The following is a 21448-nucleotide window of genomic DNA, read 5'->3' as shown; positions in this document are numbered from 1 at the left end:
AGTGTTTGGAAAAATAGTGCGGACAAACAAGCCTGCATGGTTTGGATTGAAAAACAGGAACAATGCAGTGAAGATCCTGTCAAAATCTCTCAAAAAGCAAACAAAATACGGACCAAACACGCAGTCCCTGAACAAAGTAAAAAACAAGGAAAATATAAACAAGGCTAGAGTTACATTAAATTATCAGGGTACAGTGTAGATGCATCATTGAGTTCCAACAGAAAATGGTGCTGTCTCAAACGAGTCTCTGGCTAGAGCAGACGTCATGGCTAGCAATATGCTTTTGGCAGTATGTCAAACTTTTCATTTTTTTTAAAGGGCAGCACTAACAAAAGTAGTGTCGAGAATATTCAAAGCAAGCATCCTTGGAAAATGATTGCCTTGGCACAAACGAAGATTTTGGAACAATAAAACAAAGCTAAGGAAAACTTTGCATTGGAACAAAAGAGAGCTGAAAATGAAATTAAAAGCTTGTTTGTCAAAAAATTAAAATAAATTAAAAACCCATGAATAAACTACCGAGCAGAGGGTTCAAACTGAGAGAAAAAAGTAGCGGTTTACGGTAAATAAATATATGGAAAATAAAAAAACGTCATGGAAGTCACATTATTCTAAAATGAACAATCTGTCAAACATATTCATTTTTCAAGTCCTCAAATAGGCCCATCTGTGATAATCCCAGTTTATCTTGCAAGAAGTAATACGGTTTGATGTCAAACTAATTAGCGTACATGTAATCTTTAGTGTAATTAGTACTGTTGTGACTGACGCAATGCCAAGAAAATGCAATCCTAACATTCCAAGAAAATTGCATCCTACCTGAGGTTTGACCAGGTCCATCCAGTTTAGATTCACATTTTGGAAGTGAGAAATCTGGAAAGACATAAGACACATTTAGAAATCACCGACAGGGAAAGTGAAAATAAAAGATGTACACTTTGTATTTATAGCTGAAAGTTCTGAACTTTTAAATGTCACTTTTTTAGATAAAACTTTTCACATCGTGCTCAAGGAGGTTTTTGCTGCTTTTATAAAGGAAATAAGATGTGTAGTAATAAAGCGTGACAATGCCATGGCAATTGGACTGAATTTACGCAATCTAAAACCAACTACCAACTCTGCCAGATACTGAAAGTATATTTTATTTGGATAAATGTGTCTTAGACCAAGCTACCAATGGACAAGACTTCTTTCTAGGTCACCTTAGTGGGACACTGTGGTTGCACAAGATCACAGCAAGAGAAAGTTAAGGATGAGGGTCGGCTTAGGTCTACGCTGCCTCAGCTTTACCCAGCTGTCTCTCTATAAAAGAACAGCAAGGCATATGCTTTAGGATTACTGCAACCACCTGTCCACTTCCTGTTTCATTTTAAACAAAGTGGTTTGGGCATACATACAATTAATTTGCAAGGGGTGTAAAATTGGAGATCAAAAGATCATGCTACTCGTGCCATATACCCACAAAGACATTCATGATGATGCTTAGACAAACTCTCTGGGCAATTGCTGTATGCATGTAATCTATGTTAGTAATTCTGCAAGACTAAATGGTTGGATGCCAAGTTTGATTCTCTATCCACGACGGGAAGGCCAAGCAGCAGTTTAGCCTCTCTAAACCAGAGGACCAGTGGGCTGGCAATGTTCACGCGACGCGGATCAAAGCCTGCTGTGTCTTCAAAGCAAATGGGAATGTTGTCTGCACTCTTGAGAGGGGGAGAAAGCACATTTTGTGTTGAACAGGCTATGCACAGCTGTTGACAAAAGTCAAGTAGAATGAAGCTCACACACATAGTGCATGTAAATACACCTTAAGATAAGCGCGATCCACACAAAAAAGACCATTTTGTTTAAAAATAGGAACTGTGAATAAACTGAAGCATGTGGCAGCCTACCAAAATCTGATAACATTTAAAACCACAGTGAAACTATCTTTTAAAACACTTTTATGATGGAACTATCCCATGAAATGAGTCATCTCTTTTGAAAGATGGCTTGAAATTTGAATTATCAGTAATCTTAATGTGCATGCCTGTGTGCAGCCACTTTAAGGGCTCACTAAAAGGGAAAGAAAATGAATGACGACACAGTGAGAGAACACTGGGCACAAAGTGTGACTATGGGTGTCCACAAATCATTCCATATAAAAAAAATCAATAAGGTGGATTTGAAAATAAATCAACAGCTTTGTCTAGGCCACTCATTGTTAAAACGGCACAAAGTGGGGAATTAGCAATTAAAGTCCAGGTAACCCAGATTTCATCTTTTAAGAAAGAGAAAGCACAGCCTTGAGCTTTCACTCACCCTGGCCTCAGAACTCGAAGACATACAGCGAACATCTGAATCAAAAGTAAAAAAGCTTGAGTGAAAAAAATATTTTCATTGCGCAAAATTCCCTGGACAAATTTGTGTAAACTGCCAGTTAGTCGTTCCAATAGTTCTTCATACCAAACATGTGTCAACCTTCCACTTGGCAAACAATTCTTAGTTCAAAGTTTGCAGCCACAACTTGAATAATATGAATATGAATAAGAATAAATAAGGTCCTCTTCTCTGTTGCACAAATGTCCATGCACAGGTATGTGGTATATTTAAAGTAGTCTGCTGTGTGGGAGATGAAAGCAATAGGAGACAATAGAAGTATAACCAGTGGGAGTTGCCAGTTAACCGTTGCAGGGTTCTCACTTATCATATCAGGGGTTTGCAGGAGACACACAGCCTGTATTCTATTTTTATGTTTCCAACCCCATCCTTCTTCTAAACTTGCCTCACTCGGGCATCATTCCTCCACCCCACCTCTATGTCCTAGGGTGACGTAGTTGGGATGTAATGATTTCTCTACCACTTTCCTATATAAGTGAGGTAATGAGGCTATCCTGATTCACGAAACTTATTAAAAGGTATACAAATCGATACTTTCACGTTGATTAGATAACTTGAACTCATCTTTTATTGCCTCTTTATACAATGACCAACAACTAGACCTTCACTCTTTTAAGCCTTAGCTCGTATTATCAAAAATTCAGTTAACATTCTAGATTTACCTAAAATATTAAAAGGCAGCAATGCAAATGCAAAGATATCATTTTATTTCATCTATTCCTCCCTGAGCAAGGAATGAATAAATTATGAATAAACGAAACTCTATACTAAAGAAGCACAATACAATACCCGATATAAATACCCAATTCCAAAAAAACCTCTTCAGCAGACAATTGTAGTCCTTATTTTTTGTTCTAGTTAGTAATTCAGAGATGGATATACAAGACATTGTGGTGACTACACACAATTAAAAAAAATATAAAAAGAGAATCTTTCCGTGCAAACTCTTTTTTCGCGGGTTAAAAGAAAGTCGAAATGGTACATGGGGTCAGCTATTCAGAACATAGCCAATAACGATCTATGTTTTTGGTCTTCAACTCTGACCAACTGGCAATTAGATGCAGTTCAGGCGCATTGAGAGTAGAGAAGCCTACTTTTGCAAGGCGTGGTCCATACAAACTTGAACTCTGTAATTTGATGGCTGAAGGCTTGTTTATCCCTTCAAGTATGCCTAACTCTTCTTTTTTATTTGTCCTCTATATCCACAATTCCTAAGTATGCCTACATAAAAAAAAATACATGATTTGGTCATTCTTCTTTTGTTTTCCAAATAAATAAAAGTGAATGGAACTGGGAAAATGCACTAGGAATCCTCAGGTTTTAATTTATAAATTATTCTCTCAATGTGTAAAAATCCATTAAAGGCTGGAGCACATTTAAAATACTGTCTGCAATGCTCACCCATGGTCAATAGTTTTGAGACTCACTATTTGCCCAAAGGTCCATTTTGTTTGAGGAAAACACTGAACCTGTCTGAACAGAGTCTTCATGGAGAGACTTCTATAGTCTGGCAAGTCTAGTTAGCCGTGAACGTGGCCACAGAAAGCTTAAGTTGGTTTGACAATCTGACATTTTATTGCAAAGTGTGTTCAATAGCTTCTGAGCCAATTGAATTTCACAATGCAGTTTTGTACAATGATTCCATTGCAGTAATTCCATTATAGATTACTCAGGAGAACACTAAATTAATAATAGAATGCAAAAGGTGCATCATTTAGGGGTTATTTTGGGTCATTCTTTGGGCCTGACTCAGAGGTCAAGTTAATTGTTTTAAGGTGAAAGCTGGAAAGATGAATGAATGAGTGAACTTAAAATATGAAGTGATCAACTACTTCCGTAGTCACATTTGGCAGTAGATAAAATCTGGAGCCCATCCAAGCCAACTATGAGCACCAGGCATCACAATTACATAAACATACAAAAAGGGGAATTACAAATGTAATTAACATTACTGTGGCATGAATGACATAAGTTTCATCTGATAAACATTTTACACGTGGATTTTTCATTAAATATGAGGGAAATACAGTCATGCATTGAATCAAATTGAATATCGGGTGATATGTATATGGTGTGCAGGCTTAGTTTTGCAAATTTAGAGATGGTGAACAGCAGACCCTATGGCACCAGGTGTCAAGAAAGAGAAACAGCTGAGTAAGAGAGGGGGAAACAGCTGCTTCTTGTGGGTGATGGTGTGGATAAGTGGTGGTCTTACAATGGCAGTCTACCGTCACACCTATCATCCACTATATACATACAGAAAATGTACATTCAAAATATCACGGCAGGCTGATTGGACACTCTGAATTGCCCCTAGGTATAAGTGTGAGTGTGCATGGTAGATCACCCCCCCCCCCACACACAACTCTAATGAGGATAATGGGGTTCAGAAAATGAACGAATGTTTAATTTGAATGATAGATCAGTGTTAATTGCCAATCCATCATTTTGTTGACAAACAATGACGTGAATACAAGTCTACACATTTCTAGTTATTGTTTACTATTGTGGATAGTTTATAATGGTGTGAAGCATCAATGCATCAGTCCAAATCCTGGTATTTTGGTTGCTATGACAAGAGACAGCTCTTCTGGTTTGATGGATTGCATTGCTGTCGAGAAAAGTTCACTTTTCAACATTATTTTAAAAAATAGCAGCTTTCTAAAAACTGGCAGCTAGTGTCTGATCATTGTCAGGGGTGTACATATATGCAGCTCTGGCATTGCATCTTGACTCTCCACTGTACCAGTGCCCCTAATATTGTGTACGTTTGACACGGAGGCAATAAAATGACACCATGCATGCATGCATGTTAATACAATTCAGATGATTACAGTTCTCTTCACTTCAGCACCTCCACCACAACAACACTGGTGCATGATGTCACCCACTAGAGCAGGCCCCATAAAACGTGTTTATGTTTTGAATGCATTGTTACAGAAGGGCTTGGCAATTCGTAATGATGATGGTGGTGACATCCATCATGTCAGAAAGGCCTCGTGCATCCCATGTATTGCCCATTCATGCGTGATATAGATATTCTTAACGAATGAATAAACCATTATTGGCCTTCGTATTGTATTATGATCATTAATGTGTCCAGTTTAGATTTATAATGTGGTCACGCAGCACCAGATCGTGCATTTTTAGTCAGCACGATAAGCCAGTGGAATCAAAATGCGGTTAACGATCACGATCACATCTAGTTACCGAGAGGTGAGGCCAGCTAACGCCGACGATCGTGCCGTTACTCCCTCCCTTGTTAGGGCGAGACTCGCCCCTTCCTAACTTACCGGATTTGAAAAACGCCGCTACGTCTGGAGCGTCCTTTGCAGCTTCATCCAGCCCCTCCGCCGCGCTCATGGCTGGACTTTCTTGCGTGAAGCAGCCCCCTGCGAAAAAATCCACAAATCGGGGCGATTCAGCGTAGGATCTTCTCACACCACCAAGCTGGAGCCTTTCATCGGCGCAGATTCGATCGGGGAATCGACGCTCCCCTCATTAAGCCGAAGACCTCTTCCTCCATTTTGACCGAGAAGGGAGAAATCCTGACGACCGAGCGGCGGCGCTCCCGAGTTGAAAGAAGAGAGAAAAAAGGAGGGGTGATAGATATACTGTAGTGAGAAGGTGGAAGGAAAATAGTGAAAAAATAGGGGCGGAGGATTGGAAACGGATGAGGGGTGGGATATCCTGGGATTCCGTTCATGGAGGAGGTGGGGTTGGTGCATTGTGCACCACTTTAGATTTAGCCCACACACCACCCCACGTCACTGCGGTGCTGATGCAGGCCGTGAGGGAGTGTCATTCTCCCTCCTGCTTTTTTCTTCGCACGAGATGAAACAAACCCACGTGATGAGCTCATTGACAGCTCTGCTTTAGTGTCCGGCGTAGGCCGTATAGAGCTTTCAGATGATCGAGTCACGAGCAGAAAGGGTGAGAAAGAGAAAGAAAGGGTGAGGAAATGTCTTCTTCGGCGTGAAATATTCACCCAATTAAAAGATGGAGCGTTGATTTTGAGGAGGACGAGGCCATGGTATGAGGTCATTCAGGCCACAATTCTAATCTGCTTCTTCCGTATTGATAATTCTTCCTTGTATCTGGGCGATGCGCTGCAGTGCGCTGCTAACATCTAGTGGCTGTTTTTATCACGACTAGTTTTTCCTTCAGGAGCTTGCAATGATGTTCTCTTAGGACATGTTACTATACTATTGGGTAATTAAATAAGATAGTATAAACTGTATTGCATTATTGATTGGTTTAATGGTTTATCTTTCAATCCATCTATAAACACAATCACAAACTTCAACAACTACAAATATTATGATCAATTACAGTTGCAAAAGCCCAATTTCCCTGTGCATTTATTGTAAAGAATGTATAATTATGTTGTCACTGATTGTACAACAACATAATTATGAATATTATTTCATCTCTTTGCAGACTAGTTCGTACAATTCACTTACATGTAAAAACATGCATTTTAAAGAAAAGCTGTCTCCCACCCCTGTCTGCGTAACCTTGGTAACCACTAACAACATCACCATGACTACTGGTTAAATGAAGGGTCAGCAGAACCAAATCTGAAGGGATCTTGAAGAAATGGTCGTCATATCATAACATTTGATGACGTAATAAACTGGAATTGGGGGAAAAAGGGTCGACACATGAGGGATGTCTTCTACATCTCGCCCAGTTAAAGTCAGCTATAGGAACCGAAGCAGCCAGCCAAGTGGGCCCGTGGATTCCCTAAAGGAACTTCAGGTAAGAGCAACTTCAAGCCGTGCAAATAAAGATTTGTTTTTTCCTCGAATGCATTAGTGCGTTTTTCCAATGCAATCTTTGCAAAACACTAACTTTTAATATCAGCTTTGCAGCAGTGATTTAAGAATGATGCATCGTGCATTGCTGTAGTTAGTCCACTAGGTTGCAGCATGTCTACAGTGTACGATAGATATCGACTATTGGCTTGACAATAGGGTGCGTGGAAAGGAACACATACATGATGAAATGCCACTCTATGGCCAATTTGAGTGAGATGTATAACACCCCAGATCCCACTTCCATAGATTGAATATATATAGATATGGATTTAAAAAATATTTAATAGAAACCAAGAACAAACATACGTTAATGTACAAATAGTAAAATGAAAAACAACATGCTTAGCATCTGTTAAGTTTTTCAGATAACTATACAAGTATATTCTATAATATTCCATGCCATACAATAACAACATAGCAGGCTGTCAGTGGTCAGAGAGAGAGAGAGAGAGAAAAAACATGTGCCATGTGAGTATTAGTCAAAGGCCGTGCCAAAAAAGTGATTTATAGTCTGGAATATACAGTACATGGTTAATCTCCAAATATCTTTTTTCAACGTGTGGAAGCTCAGAGGAAGCTTCTCTAACTCCCTCTCTCCGTAGCTCTCTTAGATCTCATCACATGTATAATTCACAGTCAGTCTCCTGTTTCCCGGTAGCTCACAAGATGACAGTTCAATACAGAAAAAAAAGAAAATAAATCGGTCATAGTGTACTGAATAATAGATAGTATAACTGTTTTCAAATGCATTGTTTCACAATGATTGTTTTCAATAAAAGTCAATCATTTGAATCCATGTGAAGAGAGCTATGCCATTCATTTGCTGAATGTTACAAAAGCATTGAATTTATTATCAATTGGTGGGAGGTTGGTGTGTGTGCATGATTTCTTGCGGGTATTATTCATTTGTGTAAAAAAAAAAATATTATCCTAAGCCCTCACATCTATCTGAAGGCGCAAAGGAATTTCCCACAGAGAATTATGAACAATTTGTCGAATGTGAATAAGGGTCAGGGTATATTCTCATTGAAATAATGAAACAGAACAGTTGTTCTTTGATAAATCATGATAGGGATACATTATGTATGTATATACTGCAGTATTGCCAATGTGTATATATGAAATCTCACATGTCCAAAATTATCACAAATATTGCAATGTCAATGTTTGTCAGTGGAAACTGCAGGAATTGAAAGAGGGCGGATAAAGGTCATACACAAGGATAGGCAAACCAGTCCTAGAGGATTTCTGTAGTTGCAGGTTTTTGTTCCAACCAATGAGATTTCTGCAGAAAACAAGAAGCAGCTTACTGCAATCCACTGATTGCACTTGTAGGACACCAGAATGGTGAAAAAGGTGCCCTCTCAATGGGTTGGAATGAAAATCTGCACCCACTGCGGCCTTTTGTGGAATAGATTACCCACCCATGGTCATACATTACATACATTTTTGTATGAGAATTCATTTTTGTGCACCACCAACAAGTAAAATAATAGGTGCATAACTTCAGTATAGAATATAGCCGAGCTCACGTGTCAGTTGTCACCCCGGCTAACCTAGCTTTCTTATGGCCTGTATAAGGATATTGTACTAGTTGTCACTATTACCATATTGTGTCGGTGCATAAATAAGATCTCTTAGGGTGCTGCGCTTGATCGGTCTTCATCTCCACCTCTACAGTTCCTCATTTCTTTCTCTGTCCCTCCCACACTGTTGTGTTGACATGAAAGGTGAGAGCGAGGCCATGATAATTACCTGGTCGGCAGCTGGTCAACCTACACTGCATTATCCTGTTAGCAGGCTCCGTTTAAGAGCAACACGGATCATGTCTGCGTAGCAACCATTCTCACATAGTGAAAAAAAGGAAACTAATTGCTCACATAGCCGTTTGTTCTCTGCCTTGTCTTCGTTGGCTGCCCTAATTTTGTCATGTCACTAAAAATGAAGGCAATTAGGAGGGTGGATTGACTTGAAAAGAAATGTCAGTGTGAAAGGGCAACAACGATGCTGCATTCAGAATATCAAAATGAGGTAAGGTTACGCAAGAGTTTTGAAGTTTTAAACGTCTTAGGTCAAAATGGGATTATTCCGTCATCACTGGGAATTATCATTAGCAGTGACATATGTATTTAAAAACATAATTTGGTTGTCAAGGACTATGTTATGGAGTATGATAAGTATTTGAGATGGTATTTTGACTATTTGCATGACAATTGAAGAGAGACGTGATGGGGTTTACATTCAGTCAACATAAGGAAAAAATGATAAAACTGCAAAGTAATAATTTACAGTAAATGTTAACATCCAGCAGCAATCAGAGATTCCAGGAATCAATCAATACAAATACTGAGAAGTACACAAAACTCAAAGTATTTGTTCTTATTCTCTCTTTACATTGTTATTGTCAAGTGTGACAACTGCAAAAGAAAACCTTCTTTCACTGCACAGTTAAATGTGTCAGAATGGTGTTTGGTCAATATCATAATGGAATATGTGCAAAGTATATTCAGTCACATCATTCAGAACCAATTATATAAAGATGAACTTTTTCGCTTTTCAAAAACAGCAAATTCTATTAATTCCACTGTATATTGCACACGTTTGTACTTACTTGTTTAGAATATAATGTTTGTAAGATAATTTATAATCAAATAAACAATACCTATGACATGACAACTAATTTGATTTTTCCCCATAGTTATGCTTGATTGAAGTTATTATTTTTTTTCTAACACCTACAAAATAATAATTTAAGACTACACATCATATATAATTGCATGTGTCCAAGACTGAGTTACAGAATGAGCTCTCTTACTCAAGTAATTGGATGTGAAAATGACAGTTGCTCTGTCTTCATGTAAATTAGTCACTGAATGCTGATTACAATACAGAGTTCCTCTACAGGGGTGTGAGGTAGAAAAGTGAGTTGTCATGTCTCAGTTGTTTGGTAAACAACTCTGGAAGCACGGAGTCTCCAAGGTCATTCAGGTAAATAAACAATTACGTTTCAAGTAAAAGACTGGCTGCAAAGCAATTTATGTAGTAATAATGACATTGGCAGTAAAATAAATTACCCTGGGGATTGAGTTCAATCCTTTACTGACTACTAATAATGAACCAAAAACACTTTGAGTAAACTTTTAATATACCAGATGGGTCCTCTGGCTACTATGTTTGTGCAGAAAAGTTAGGTCTTTTAGATGTGTTTTTTTTAATGGTGCTGTTTTTAACCTCAACCTTCTGTTTGCTCGTGATTGTTGATCTATTTATTGTCTTTGGGATTTATTTATTTTGACTTCTGTATATGTTGTATGAACAACAACAACAAAACATTAATTGCTCTTCCGGTTAGGAATCTCTTACATACAGCAATGTACATGTAAATTTGATTGTGGCCTCAGCTTGTTTTCACATTCCTGCACTGTAGCTCTGTTTGCGAGGAACGTTAACACAAATGGCGGTGGCTTAGCAACTGAACGAGCAGTGTTTGTTGTTGGTTTTCTCAAGGTTCAGGCAAACAATTGTTCTAAGGTCTTTTTGAGTCGTGTCACTCAGTATTCGGCACATTTTTATCATCCGATAGTTGGGCAAGCTTATTTCAAGTGTTGATATGTGATGAGGCTAGTGGAGAGACTGCCATTTCAAATTATTTTTTATGAATTATAATCTGCAGTTTCCTCCCACATCCAGAATAACATGCATGGTAGGCATTTTGTACACTCCAAATTGACTGTAGCTATGAATGTGAATTATTGGCGACCAGTTTAGAGAGTAGTCCACCTTTTGCCTCAAAACCTCATCACCCCACGACCATGATAAGCATAAGCAAAGAAAATAGATGGATTTATATATATATTATATATATATTATTCACATAATCTCTCTGTTAATGTTGTGTTGAGCTCCCCGGAGCATTTGTGCCAGATTAAAAGTCTATAGTTACTGAAAATTCACATTGAAATAAATCTGCAGATGGAATTATGTATCAACGATCTTGAAATGTCTCTACATGAGTTTCAGCTTACAGCAACACCATTTGCAATCAAGCCAATGCCAAAAGGATAGATATGTTTAGGCGCAAAAGCATGAGTCTGCTATTTAAATGAATATTAAGTTTGTATTTGATTAATGCAGTGGATCTCAAAATGTGTAGTTCCCTTCATGCCCTTTAATTAATACTTCATTCATTATTCTTAACTTCTGATTAGTGATCATCTCGTAGGGACTATACTCAATTTATCTATCATAGGTTTATTAAAATAAATGCAACCATCTGGAGGGAACTAAATTATCTGTAATTTATAAGCCGCTAGATACCAATAAATTCTTTATGAGACAGTAGCACCATCTTTGAGGATAATTTTCAAAGTGTAATTTGAATATGGCACTTATCTCCGAATTGTTATCGGGCAGAGTTCCCAGAGACAATTTACTTTCTACATATTGCTCACTGGAATATCAGTGGAAATATGTGCTGCGGGATAAGATACATAAATAAAAGGAATATAGAGGAGCATTAAGCCTTTTCCAACTGACCCATGACCTATTTTGAGTACCGGCTGTAAACTTGAAAAACCCCGATAAAGAAAAAGAGAATTCGAAAGTCCTATTTATTAGATGCCCATAACCCTCATCTTGATAATAATATATAGTCTGTATCTGTTACACAGCAAAAGTTAAAAGAAGAGCGTGAAGCCAAGCGTGCCCATCTTGATGGAAGACATGACTATGTTCTTAGTATTGTGGCCTCATGCCTGGGATTGGAAAAGGCTGATGTGGAGGATGCTATGCTGGAGGGAGACCAGGTCTGATTGTGATTAATGTCACTGTTTTTAATAGATGATTTTTATCTTCCATTCAGTTTAGTATGCTTTAAATCAAGAATCATATCTGCATGGACAATAAAATGCTTTCATCTCACCTTAGCTTCAACGCATGCAGCTGTTTTTCGTGGCTGAGGGAGTTCTACACCTCATGTTTTACTATCAAGAATCTGGACCATTGGATGGCGGTAGCTATTATTTATGATGACAACTGAATTTTAATCTTTACATCAGAGGGCTTCTGTTAGATTTTATACTACCTTTCAAACAAATATGTTCTTTTATAAGGTGTCAATGTATATCTTGCAGGAACATTATCATCATTATCGTCATCATCCATACAATTACCTCAGTCACTGGCTCAAAATAAGAAGAAGAAAGTCTTTTTGACTGATGGGAGGGATGTAGCACTGACCGGAGTATGCGTCTTTTTCACCAGAACTAATGCTTCCAAAGGAATCACTTCTGAAAACATACACACAGTAAGGACATTTGAATTAAGTACTTTCTTTGTAAATTTGTACCGCTCATGTAAATCTTACACTAAATTCCCTCGTACCAAGTTTTATGGGTTCTGTTAGATAAGAGAGACAGATTTTGAATCCTCCCACATAAGAAAAGAAAATTACTTTGAATGATAAACATAGTCTGGGTGATGAAGCAATTTTTTTTCTCAAAGGGAGAATCTAAAATCTATTTATATGAAAGCTTACTTTAATATGACAAGCTCTTATTGAGGTCCAATGACTTAATAGTGTGGTTTGTGCTTTATTTAGATTACTGCAGCCACCGTCATTGTTATTTATTTAGACTCATTTTGCAAGGTTGTATAATACTGTAAAATAGAAACAATACATATACCTTCTCCCCACGTTACAAGTTGTAATAGAGGAAATAATTTGAATTAGCAGCATCAAATATTACCTTCATTTTAAATGTGTAAAATCTAGTGTATTATGTAATGTGTACTGATAATTCCTAGGAAGTCAATTTCAATATGTTGGACACATCTGAAGGAGGTTTGTTAAAAAGTGTGGAAAAACTGCTCTCTGAAGTCTTCATACCTACACTGACAACGGTGAACCATGGCTGGGGAGATCTCGCCAGCCCTCAGGCCCAAGCAGTTAAAAAGGAATTCATCTCATCTTTGGAAAACTTTGTGACCGTATTGGCTGGGGCACAGGAGAGTCTGCAAGAAAAGGTATTGTAGGTTACAATAGTAGCGTTCTCAATATATTGACAATGTAACCTTAAACACAAAAAGCATTTGTACACACAGAAACACTGAGATTTCTGTTTATTTTATCAATAGTCCAACAGTATTCCTTTAGCATATCAACATTCCTGTAGTACAGTCAATAATGCAGCATGGATGTATTTTGACCATGTCATTGTGTGTATATGTTCAGGTTACTTTGAAACCATGTGACACATTTGATGTGAAGGTTCTCAAAGGACCATCAGACTACATGGATGCAGCCAATAACACAGATACCATAGAAAAGGCAGAAGGTTGCATGAAAGTCTGGATTAAACAAATTGAACGGGTAAGAACCCTCATGTTGTTAACGCCAATGACATTAATGCTACTCTACCAAGAGTTTATAGGAGTTGATAGGAGTTCCAAATGATTGCTTTACATATGATGTTGCACTTTAGGTATTAGCTGAGAGTGACCAACTGAGAAAAGAAGCAGAAGACCTCGGCCCAAGAGCTGAGCTGGAACATTGGAAAAAACGAATGTCTCGCTTTAACTACTTACTGGATCAACTTAAAAGTCCTGATGTAAAGGCCATATTGGGTGTGCTCTTAATGGCTAAATCAAAAATCATTAAGGTAAGGAATCAATTACATACAAATGACATTGTGTTACTCTTGTAAACTCAATATTAATGATTATTTTTTTAAAGTTGTGGCGAGAACTGGACACCAGGATCACGGAATCGGCCAATGAAGCTAAAGATAATGTCAAGTATCTCTACAGCTTGGAAAAGTATTGTGATCCTCTTTACAACTGTGATCCTGTAAGTTAACTCTTTTCATTTACCTAAAATGAGACCTTCAATTATTATTAAATTTTATATGAACTAGAATTTTACTTAGCAACTACTACTACTACTACTACTACATTTTCAACTTCTCACCGCGGCAAATCAACTTTTTCCATTTCACTAATGACCCATATATATACAATCGCTTTACTTTTTTTCAGGTATCAATGGTGGATGCCATACCAGGTCTTATAAACGCTATAAAAATGATTCACAGAATCTCTCGATACTATAATACATCAGAAAAGATTACATCACTCTTTGTCAAGGTAAGACTAAAAAATTATACAAAACATTTTCTTTATTGGTGATTTTAGTGGTGCCATTATTTTTAACTTCTTACAATTTTGAAATATAGGTTGTAATTGAAATTGCATAGGGATGTTTTAGGATTTTAGTCTACGATTTTATTTATTTTCCACAGGTAACAAATCAAATGATAACAGCCTGCAAACTCTACATCACAAACAATGGTGAAAATTCTATTTGGGATCAGCCACAAAATATAGTGGAAGAAAAAATCAAAGCAGCCATCCACTTAAACAAGGTTGAGTGACCAGCCTTTTTTTCCCCCATAAACAAAGAAATACCCCTCAGCAATGTATTTCTTGTTTCACATTTTGTATTTCTTCAGGAGTATCAAGCTTGTTTTCATAAGACTAAGGCAAAGCTAGAGCAGACTCCTACAGAAAGACAGTTTGACTTCAGTCTGATGTACATTTTCGGAAAATTTGACACGTTCCAGCGACGACTCAAAAAGATCCTTGAAATGTTAGCCACCATCTCTACCTACTCAGCCCTTCAAGATGCAAAAATAGAGGGACTTGAGATGGTCGCCACCAGGTTTCAAGTAAGATAAGATGCTACTTTAGATGACTTCCAAGCCAAATGTCAAATTTGTACAGGTTCTTTAACTATTTGGTAGAAGAAGCATTATTAATGAGAGGTGACCTTGCATTATTATTTTTAACATTATTTATTAATTTTCTTTTAGCCTTATTTTGTCTACCTAACAAACCAATTTGTTGTGTTACTTATAAAAGTGAGTGGAAATTAACTTTACTTGATTAAACTCATGTGCTAATCGTAAATGAGTATTTTTTTTCAATATAGTTTTGCATCTAAAAGTCATTATAGACATGATTACTTTTTAGAAAGTTTATAATTGGAGGCTTGTTAGGTGAAAAATAATGTCCTGGCTGCTATTATTTATTATGTTCTATCTTTAACATTTTAACCAAAATATTTTTTTTCATGTCCTTGCTTTGATGGGTGAATAAGACTAAAGAAATGCAGGCAAAATGGGAGGTAAGGATGGCAAAAATTTATATATAATCAATTTAATATTAGGTAGCTCGAGGGCCATTTTGATTCGGCAGAAGGAAAGAAAAAACTATAATTTTGATGGGGCTTGTCATTTGGCAGGCAATAGTGCTGAGCATGAAGAATAAACAATACAGCTTCCTTGACCAGAGAATAACTGACTTTGAAGTGGACTATGAGGAATTCTGTAAAAGCACCAATGAACTCCATGTATGTTTCAATATTAACCCGTCCTTATTTTGACTACTATTTCAGTAATTCAATTGAAACACCTTTTGGCCTCCTTTTTTCTTAGGATCAGCTAATCAGTTTTATGGATTGCACTTTCTCCAACATTCACACTACAGAACAAGGTCTTGATGTGCTTAAAAGATTTGAAAGGTGGCCCACTATTTAACTCCATCGTCATTCCCTGTTGTTATCCCAACTATTTGAGTTAAGAAGTCAATTGTATGAGGATTAATTGACTTATCTAATCTTGTTTTTTTTCTAATTTATTCAATAGACTGGGTATACCCAACCTTGGGATTGATGAAAAGTACCAGCATGTTCTTAAAAGCTATGGCCGGGACATTGAAATGGTGTCTAATCTCTACATTAAGCAAAAATTAGACCCCCCGATTGGTCGAGATTTGCCTCCGGTCTCTGGCCGGATCATGTGGTTTCGACAGCTGTATAGCAGAATTCAGGGTCCCATGGATCTGTTTAAAAAGGTTAATTCTACAAATAATTTCAAATATCAACTATATTATTAGCATATGTAAAATATCGGTAATAATTTCATCCTTTTTTAATCTGGATAGCACACTGGGGTCCTTTCCATACCAGAGGCTAAGAAGATCATCAGGAATTATAACAGGGTAGCGACAGTTTTGCTTGAATATGAGATACTTTACCATCAAAGCTGGATGAAAAAGGTAAAATGTGGAAGAAGCACATTTTTTTTGGCGCATGAAAACGATCATCATCCTTTTTTAATCAGGTTGAGGATGCCAGGTCAGGATTAAAGTCCTCTTTGCTGATCCGATCAACGGAGACTGGAGAGCTGTTTGTGAATTTTGACCCAGAGATTATGACACAGATCAGAGAGGCAAACTGCATGAGCAGGAATAATTTGGAGGTCCCGCCATTTGCTGCTCAGCTGCAGCGTCAACAGGACACCTTTAAAAAGAACATAAACAATTTACAGGTTGCTATCAACCCACATACATTGAAAATAGACATTAATAGACAATAATGCTGTGACACTCAGTGTGAGTAAATATAATAATATACTGAGTTAACCTTTGTGATTGCAGTTCATGTTGAGTGAGAATAAGAGAGTGCGCGGGAAGATTCAGAGTGCCTTTGAACCACTGGCCATGCCACATGTAGTTAAGGTAAAGTATGTCCTTGCCAAATATGGAAAAATGAATAACGTCACATCAAGTCAGGTCATGTCAACAGTATAAACAGTATTTAGCTGACAGGGACAAAGTCATGTTATTGTGAAAAATGTTTTTTATATTAAAAACATTTGATAAATAATTTTTAAAAAACCTATGTCACAGGATGAAAATTTAAAGTTCCGTTGTTGTGATTGTTTTGTTTTTTCATTTAGTATTTGAAACCATTTTTAAATTACAATGTGTATTATTTATTCATTGATATTTGACAGGTGGATGAGGCAATACAGCCAGGTTTGACATCCCTCAACTGGACATCAATGAACATAGACAAATACCTTAGTAACATTGAAAAATCTTTGGGTAAGTTACAATAACAAAATCATGTAAGATTGAGTCCTTACTTTCTTTAAGAAATTATTTATTTTACAGCTCAGTATAATAAAATGTGAATAATGCTACCATGTGCATTTTTACAATATGTAGGGTCATTCACAATTAACATTATGGATATATAATTCTTCTTCAATATTATATGCACTATATTACTTAATATTATATCTTGATTTGGTTGCTGCTGCCATGCCTGTAAAGATCCACACTCTCCAGGCTTCCTGTTCCACTATTGGTTATCATTTTGTCCATCTACTTATTGCTACCCTTTCACTTCCAGAGCATTTGGAGCTGTTGATAGACAGAGTAAATGACCTTGTAGAGTTCAGGATCGATGCAGTGCTGCAAGAAATGAGCACAAGCACACTGTGCATTCTCCCAGAAGATGAACCAGTTACCTGTCAGGACTTTGTCAGGTCCACAAGGGTAAATGCATTAGTTGTGGTATATAAAATTTACAGGTGTTTCATGCATAAATGTATAAAATGATTAAATTGTTGAGCATTGTTGAGAGTTAAATGGAAGGAAATGCACTGAATGAATAACTGAGCCAATGAGCCCCAATCCATGGCATAGCCTTAAGAGCTGAAGTTGGACTGAAATTCTGTGTGCCCTCTTGTGTGGTTACTTTGTGTGTATAGGACTTGTGTATAAAGCAAGCTCAGAGCCTGCACACAAAGAGTCTGCAGGTTGAGGAAGCCACTAATGAACTGATCAACATGCTGCTGGAGTTTAACCACAATCAAAGAGATGAGGGTGAAAAGATCGAAGAAGAAACCTACACTCCAAGGAAAACAGAAGAAACTGCCAACAGGGAAGGTATGACCATTTTATCCATTAAAAACAGTAAGGCACAATATGATGCTAAAAAAAAGCTGTATGAACTATTATAATTCTCAAAAAGCAACCACTACTCAGTTGTCATCTGTGGTCTCTTGTTGGGTGCTACTTTTTCAAACCATGAAAATGTATCGGCATTCAGAGATTAGTTGAGTAATTGCTTAGACGAAAATTTCCACTCGTGTTTAATACAGCGAATCAGAGACAATTTCACAGGGACAGTTTTTCAATTGACATTTTCTCCTTGTAAAATGTATATATTTTTAAGAACTTAATAAATAACTGGTGATTATATTAACTGAACCTTATGGGCATCTTAGAAGCCCATTCCTTCTCTAGAAGCACCTTGTTACCTTCAGCCAGTGTTGTTGGGTCTTCCCCCTTGGTGAGGAGGAAGAAGAAGAAGGACCTGATGCAAGCAATGGAGGTAGAAGCCCAGGAATTACTGTCATATTTTAACTACCAGAACGTAGATGCTTTGCTCAGACTGATACGCAACACATTGGAGATGCTGCGCAAGCGAATCCAGACCTCCCTACTTGGCCATTTCTTAGGTGGGATCCATTTTACTATACATTTATTCTTAATCTAAATTCTCTCTTAAGTAGTGATCTAAAAATGCCACTTTGTGAAGCTGGCAAATTGCCCTAATGAGAAACTCAATTGTCTTCAAGGTGAAAATGATTCACCCAGACGTGGGAAGAGCCACAGCCAGCAGGCCATCTTTAGAGTTAACGTGACACTTTCCATCCCAAATGTTGCTATTATTCCCACTCTGGAGGATGTACAGCAGGCATTGAATCGAGCAGTAGATTACGTGATCAGTGTTAGCAAAGGCATCGGCCAGTGGAACAAAGAAAGGATCTCCACGGTGTGTATTGATTGAACCAGTGTCTTATTTCTCATGAAATAAATGATCATGCACTTCACAGTTTGATCAAGACTTGTTCAAAAATCAATTTAAAAAAATTATGTTTTGCAGAAAAAAATGAATGAAAGACGAATAGCAGCTTTGAAACCAGAAAGTTTGGAAAGTGAATCTGAAGATCAAACAAGACGTCAGAGCCTTGCTGGTATAGAAAAGAAACCAAGTCATTCATTTCTATAACTGTGAATTGAAGTTCAGTTGTGTCTTCAACAATAATATTGTGCCACATTTTAAACTTCACACCAATTTAGATGGCAGCGGGTCAGACATATCAGCAAATGTGAACCAAGCGACTCCTTTCCAAGCCACAAACTATTACAAGAGTGTTTCTGAAAACAAAGAGATTGCCAAACTGATTTCTGTCCTTGGCACGTCAATTGTCTCCAATAGAAAGGTATTTTCAGCTCGACATCCGGAGATAAACCAGACCTGCAAGCTTTTTTTGAGATTTCATAGTTATTTGACTGATTTTTGCTTTTATTTATTGATTTTTAGCTTAAACCCATGATATGAGCACTGTTTGGTGTAAATGAATTTAATTTAACTCACTTTACAATTACAGAACTTAAACATAGAACACAATTAAAGAAATATAGCATAATCAAACTCAGACATCGCTCATTGGTCTGGCATGTTTTTTTAATACCTTTGGAACTTTCATTTCATTTAGTCGATTACAATAGACAACAAATACTGATGTCACTTTATTATGTACTTGGTTGTGCAGGAAGTAATGCAAGCACTAGATCATTTCAGCTGTTACCATCACATTTGGCGAAAGGACCGTGATGACACCATGAAAAAGTATGAAGATATATTGGGAATATGATCATTTAAATCACAGATAAACAACTTTATAAAAACAACTGTGCCCCCCACCCCATAGGTTTCTTAACGATAGTCCACTACTATCAGAGTTTGAGGGTCAGATTCTCTACTATCGAGACTTGCAACTGGAAATAAATTCAGAACCTGAATTCATCACTGTTGGGGCATTGGCTCTATCTACAGGTTAGGTTATAAAGACAAATCACACTAATTTCATTCCAATTAACCAATCAAATAACCAGTTTTGTTGTCTCTTCTACCAGTGGATTTGAAGATGTCTCTAACTTCTGAAACAAAGAACTGGATGGTGGATTATGGGCTGTACTGCAACAGAAAGTATCGTTCAGAAATGGACCAGATCTTCAATTTTGTAGATGAAACAGGAAAGAAATTAAATCGTCAGATTAAAGATCTGGATGACATTCGCATTGCCATGACAGCGTTCAAGGAAATCAGAGACAGCCAAATTACTATTGACTTTCAAGTTGGTCCCATTGAGGTATAGTCAAAACACCAAACATATGCACACTGATATAAAATAAATGTGTGGTGTAAAGTACATTGTATGGTGGAAGAGAATATGTAACTCAAACAACTTATTCTCTCTATATTTTTTGAAAGTATTCAGGAAATTTTAAAACCAACCATATGAAAAACCTTACATCTTTTTAGACAAAGTGGCTTAACTTGCCAATGTTGAATTCAGGGTTAGGAAATCATGTTTCCATGAAAAGCCAACTCATCTGTGTCTTGCAGGAGTCTTATGCCATGCTCAACAAGTATGACATCTCTGTTGCCAAAGAAGAGGCAGAAAAAGTTGACACACTTCGCTATACGTGGGAGAAGTTGCTGCTCCGGAGCACAGAGGTACAGAATGAACTGATTGCTATGCAGCCCAAATTTAGAGGGGAACTTCTCACCGACATGAAAATATTCGTGGAAGACTGTCAGCAATTTTACACGGACTATGACAAGGTAGAATGATATACCTTCAAAATAATATACTGCACGTATGACAGTCATACTCAAATTGGACTCTTCTCCCTTTCCTATGACAGGATGGTCCAATGGTGCTGGGATTAGCTCCTCAAGATGCCAGTGACAGACTTATCATGTACCAGGTACATGAAATTATATTCATTAAATATCAAAGTATACAGACACTGACAATTAAGGATAACTAAATTGTCATTGTGCTTCTTACCTCTTCTTAGAATCGATTTGATAACCTGTTCAGAAAATACATCACCTACACAGGTGGCGAGGAGCTGTTTGGGCTTCCTGTCACCCAGCATCCTCAGCTTTTAGAAATTAGAAAGGAGCTATCTCTACTTCAAAAGTTGTACAGCCTCTACAACAACGTCATTGAAACTGTTAATGGATACAATGACGTCCTTTGGGCTGACTTGCACATTGAGAAAATCAATAATGATCTACTGGACTTTCAAACAAGGTGAGAATCGTAAATGGCTATAGAAATCACATAAAACTATGATTACCTCGCATAACTATAACCTAACCCATCATAAGTTATACTTTCACAGTCTAATGAGATGCAATTGAAACAATTCTGTTTCAAATGTATTAATGTTTCACACTGGTTCACAATGCCTCAACTACCCATTGGATGCCAACAATAGAGAGTCAAACATCACATAAAGGTGACCCTGCATAGCTT

General features: G+C 37.3%; 2 protein-coding genes across 6 annotated transcripts in view; one reads left to right on the top strand and one right to left on the bottom strand.

Moving 5' to 3' along the window:
- Positions 1–6232, bottom strand: part of triob (trio Rho guanine nucleotide exchange factor b) — a 56585-nt gene extending 50353 nt beyond the window's left edge. The window contains exons 1-2 of the mRNA XM_077720462.1: positions 5673–6232; positions 820–873 (exon numbers count right to left, since the gene is read on the bottom strand). Coding sequence (XP_077576588.1) covers positions 820–873; positions 5673–5742 — 124 coding nt within the window. The 5' untranslated portion in view covers positions 5743–6232. The remainder of the gene's footprint in view (positions 1–819; positions 874–5672) is intronic.
- An 818-nt stretch (positions 6233–7050) lies between these two features.
- Positions 7051–21448, top strand: part of dnah5 (dynein, axonemal, heavy chain 5) — a 46886-nt gene continuing 32488 nt past the window's right edge. The window contains exons 1-31 of one of the 5 annotated variants that reach the window (XM_077720449.1): positions 7051–7140; positions 11870–12004; positions 12126–12207; positions 12332–12504; positions 13005–13223; positions 13432–13569; positions 13682–13858; positions 13933–14046; positions 14235–14342; positions 14498–14620; positions 14708–14923; positions 15355–15381; positions 15499–15606; positions 15692–15777; positions 15902–16109; positions 16200–16313; positions 16379–16585; positions 16695–16775; positions 17054–17144; positions 17455–17600; positions 17816–17993; positions 18335–18568; positions 18689–18885; positions 18997–19087; positions 19194–19336; positions 19670–19746; positions 19829–19953; positions 20034–20269; positions 20527–20745; positions 20829–20891; positions 20985–21223. In XM_077720449.1, coding sequence (XP_077576575.1) covers positions 7051–7140; positions 11870–12004; positions 12126–12207; positions 12332–12504; positions 13005–13223; positions 13432–13569; positions 13682–13858; positions 13933–14046; positions 14235–14342; positions 14498–14620; positions 14708–14923; positions 15355–15381; positions 15499–15606; positions 15692–15777; positions 15902–16109; positions 16200–16313; positions 16379–16585; positions 16695–16775; positions 17054–17144; positions 17455–17600; positions 17816–17993; positions 18335–18568; positions 18689–18885; positions 18997–19087; positions 19194–19336; positions 19670–19746; positions 19829–19953; positions 20034–20269; positions 20527–20745; positions 20829–20891; positions 20985–21223 — 4445 coding nt within the window. Of the gene's footprint in view, positions 7141–10130; positions 10188–11869; positions 12005–12125; positions 12217–12331; positions 12505–13004; positions 13224–13431; positions 13570–13681; positions 13859–13932; positions 14047–14234; positions 14343–14497; positions 14621–14707; positions 14924–15354; positions 15382–15498; positions 15607–15691; positions 15778–15901; positions 16110–16199; positions 16314–16378; positions 16586–16694; positions 16776–17053; positions 17145–17454; positions 17601–17815; positions 18021–18334; positions 18569–18688; positions 18886–18996; positions 19088–19193; positions 19337–19669; positions 19747–19828; positions 19954–20033; positions 20270–20526; positions 20746–20828; positions 20892–20984; positions 21224–21448 lie in introns of those variants that run through there. The other 4 variants (XM_077720448.1, XM_077720450.1, XM_077720452.1 and 1 more) reach the window with 4 other exon arrangements.

This window comes from Stigmatopora nigra, chromosome 7 (genome assembly GCF_051989575.1).
Source record: "Stigmatopora nigra isolate UIUO_SnigA chromosome 7, RoL_Snig_1.1, whole genome shotgun sequence".
NCBI classification, from domain to species: domain Eukaryota; kingdom Metazoa; phylum Chordata; class Actinopteri; order Syngnathiformes; family Syngnathidae; genus Stigmatopora; species Stigmatopora nigra.
Note: the sequence above shows the minus strand (reverse complement) of the source record. Positions and strands in the feature narration are given on the sequence as shown.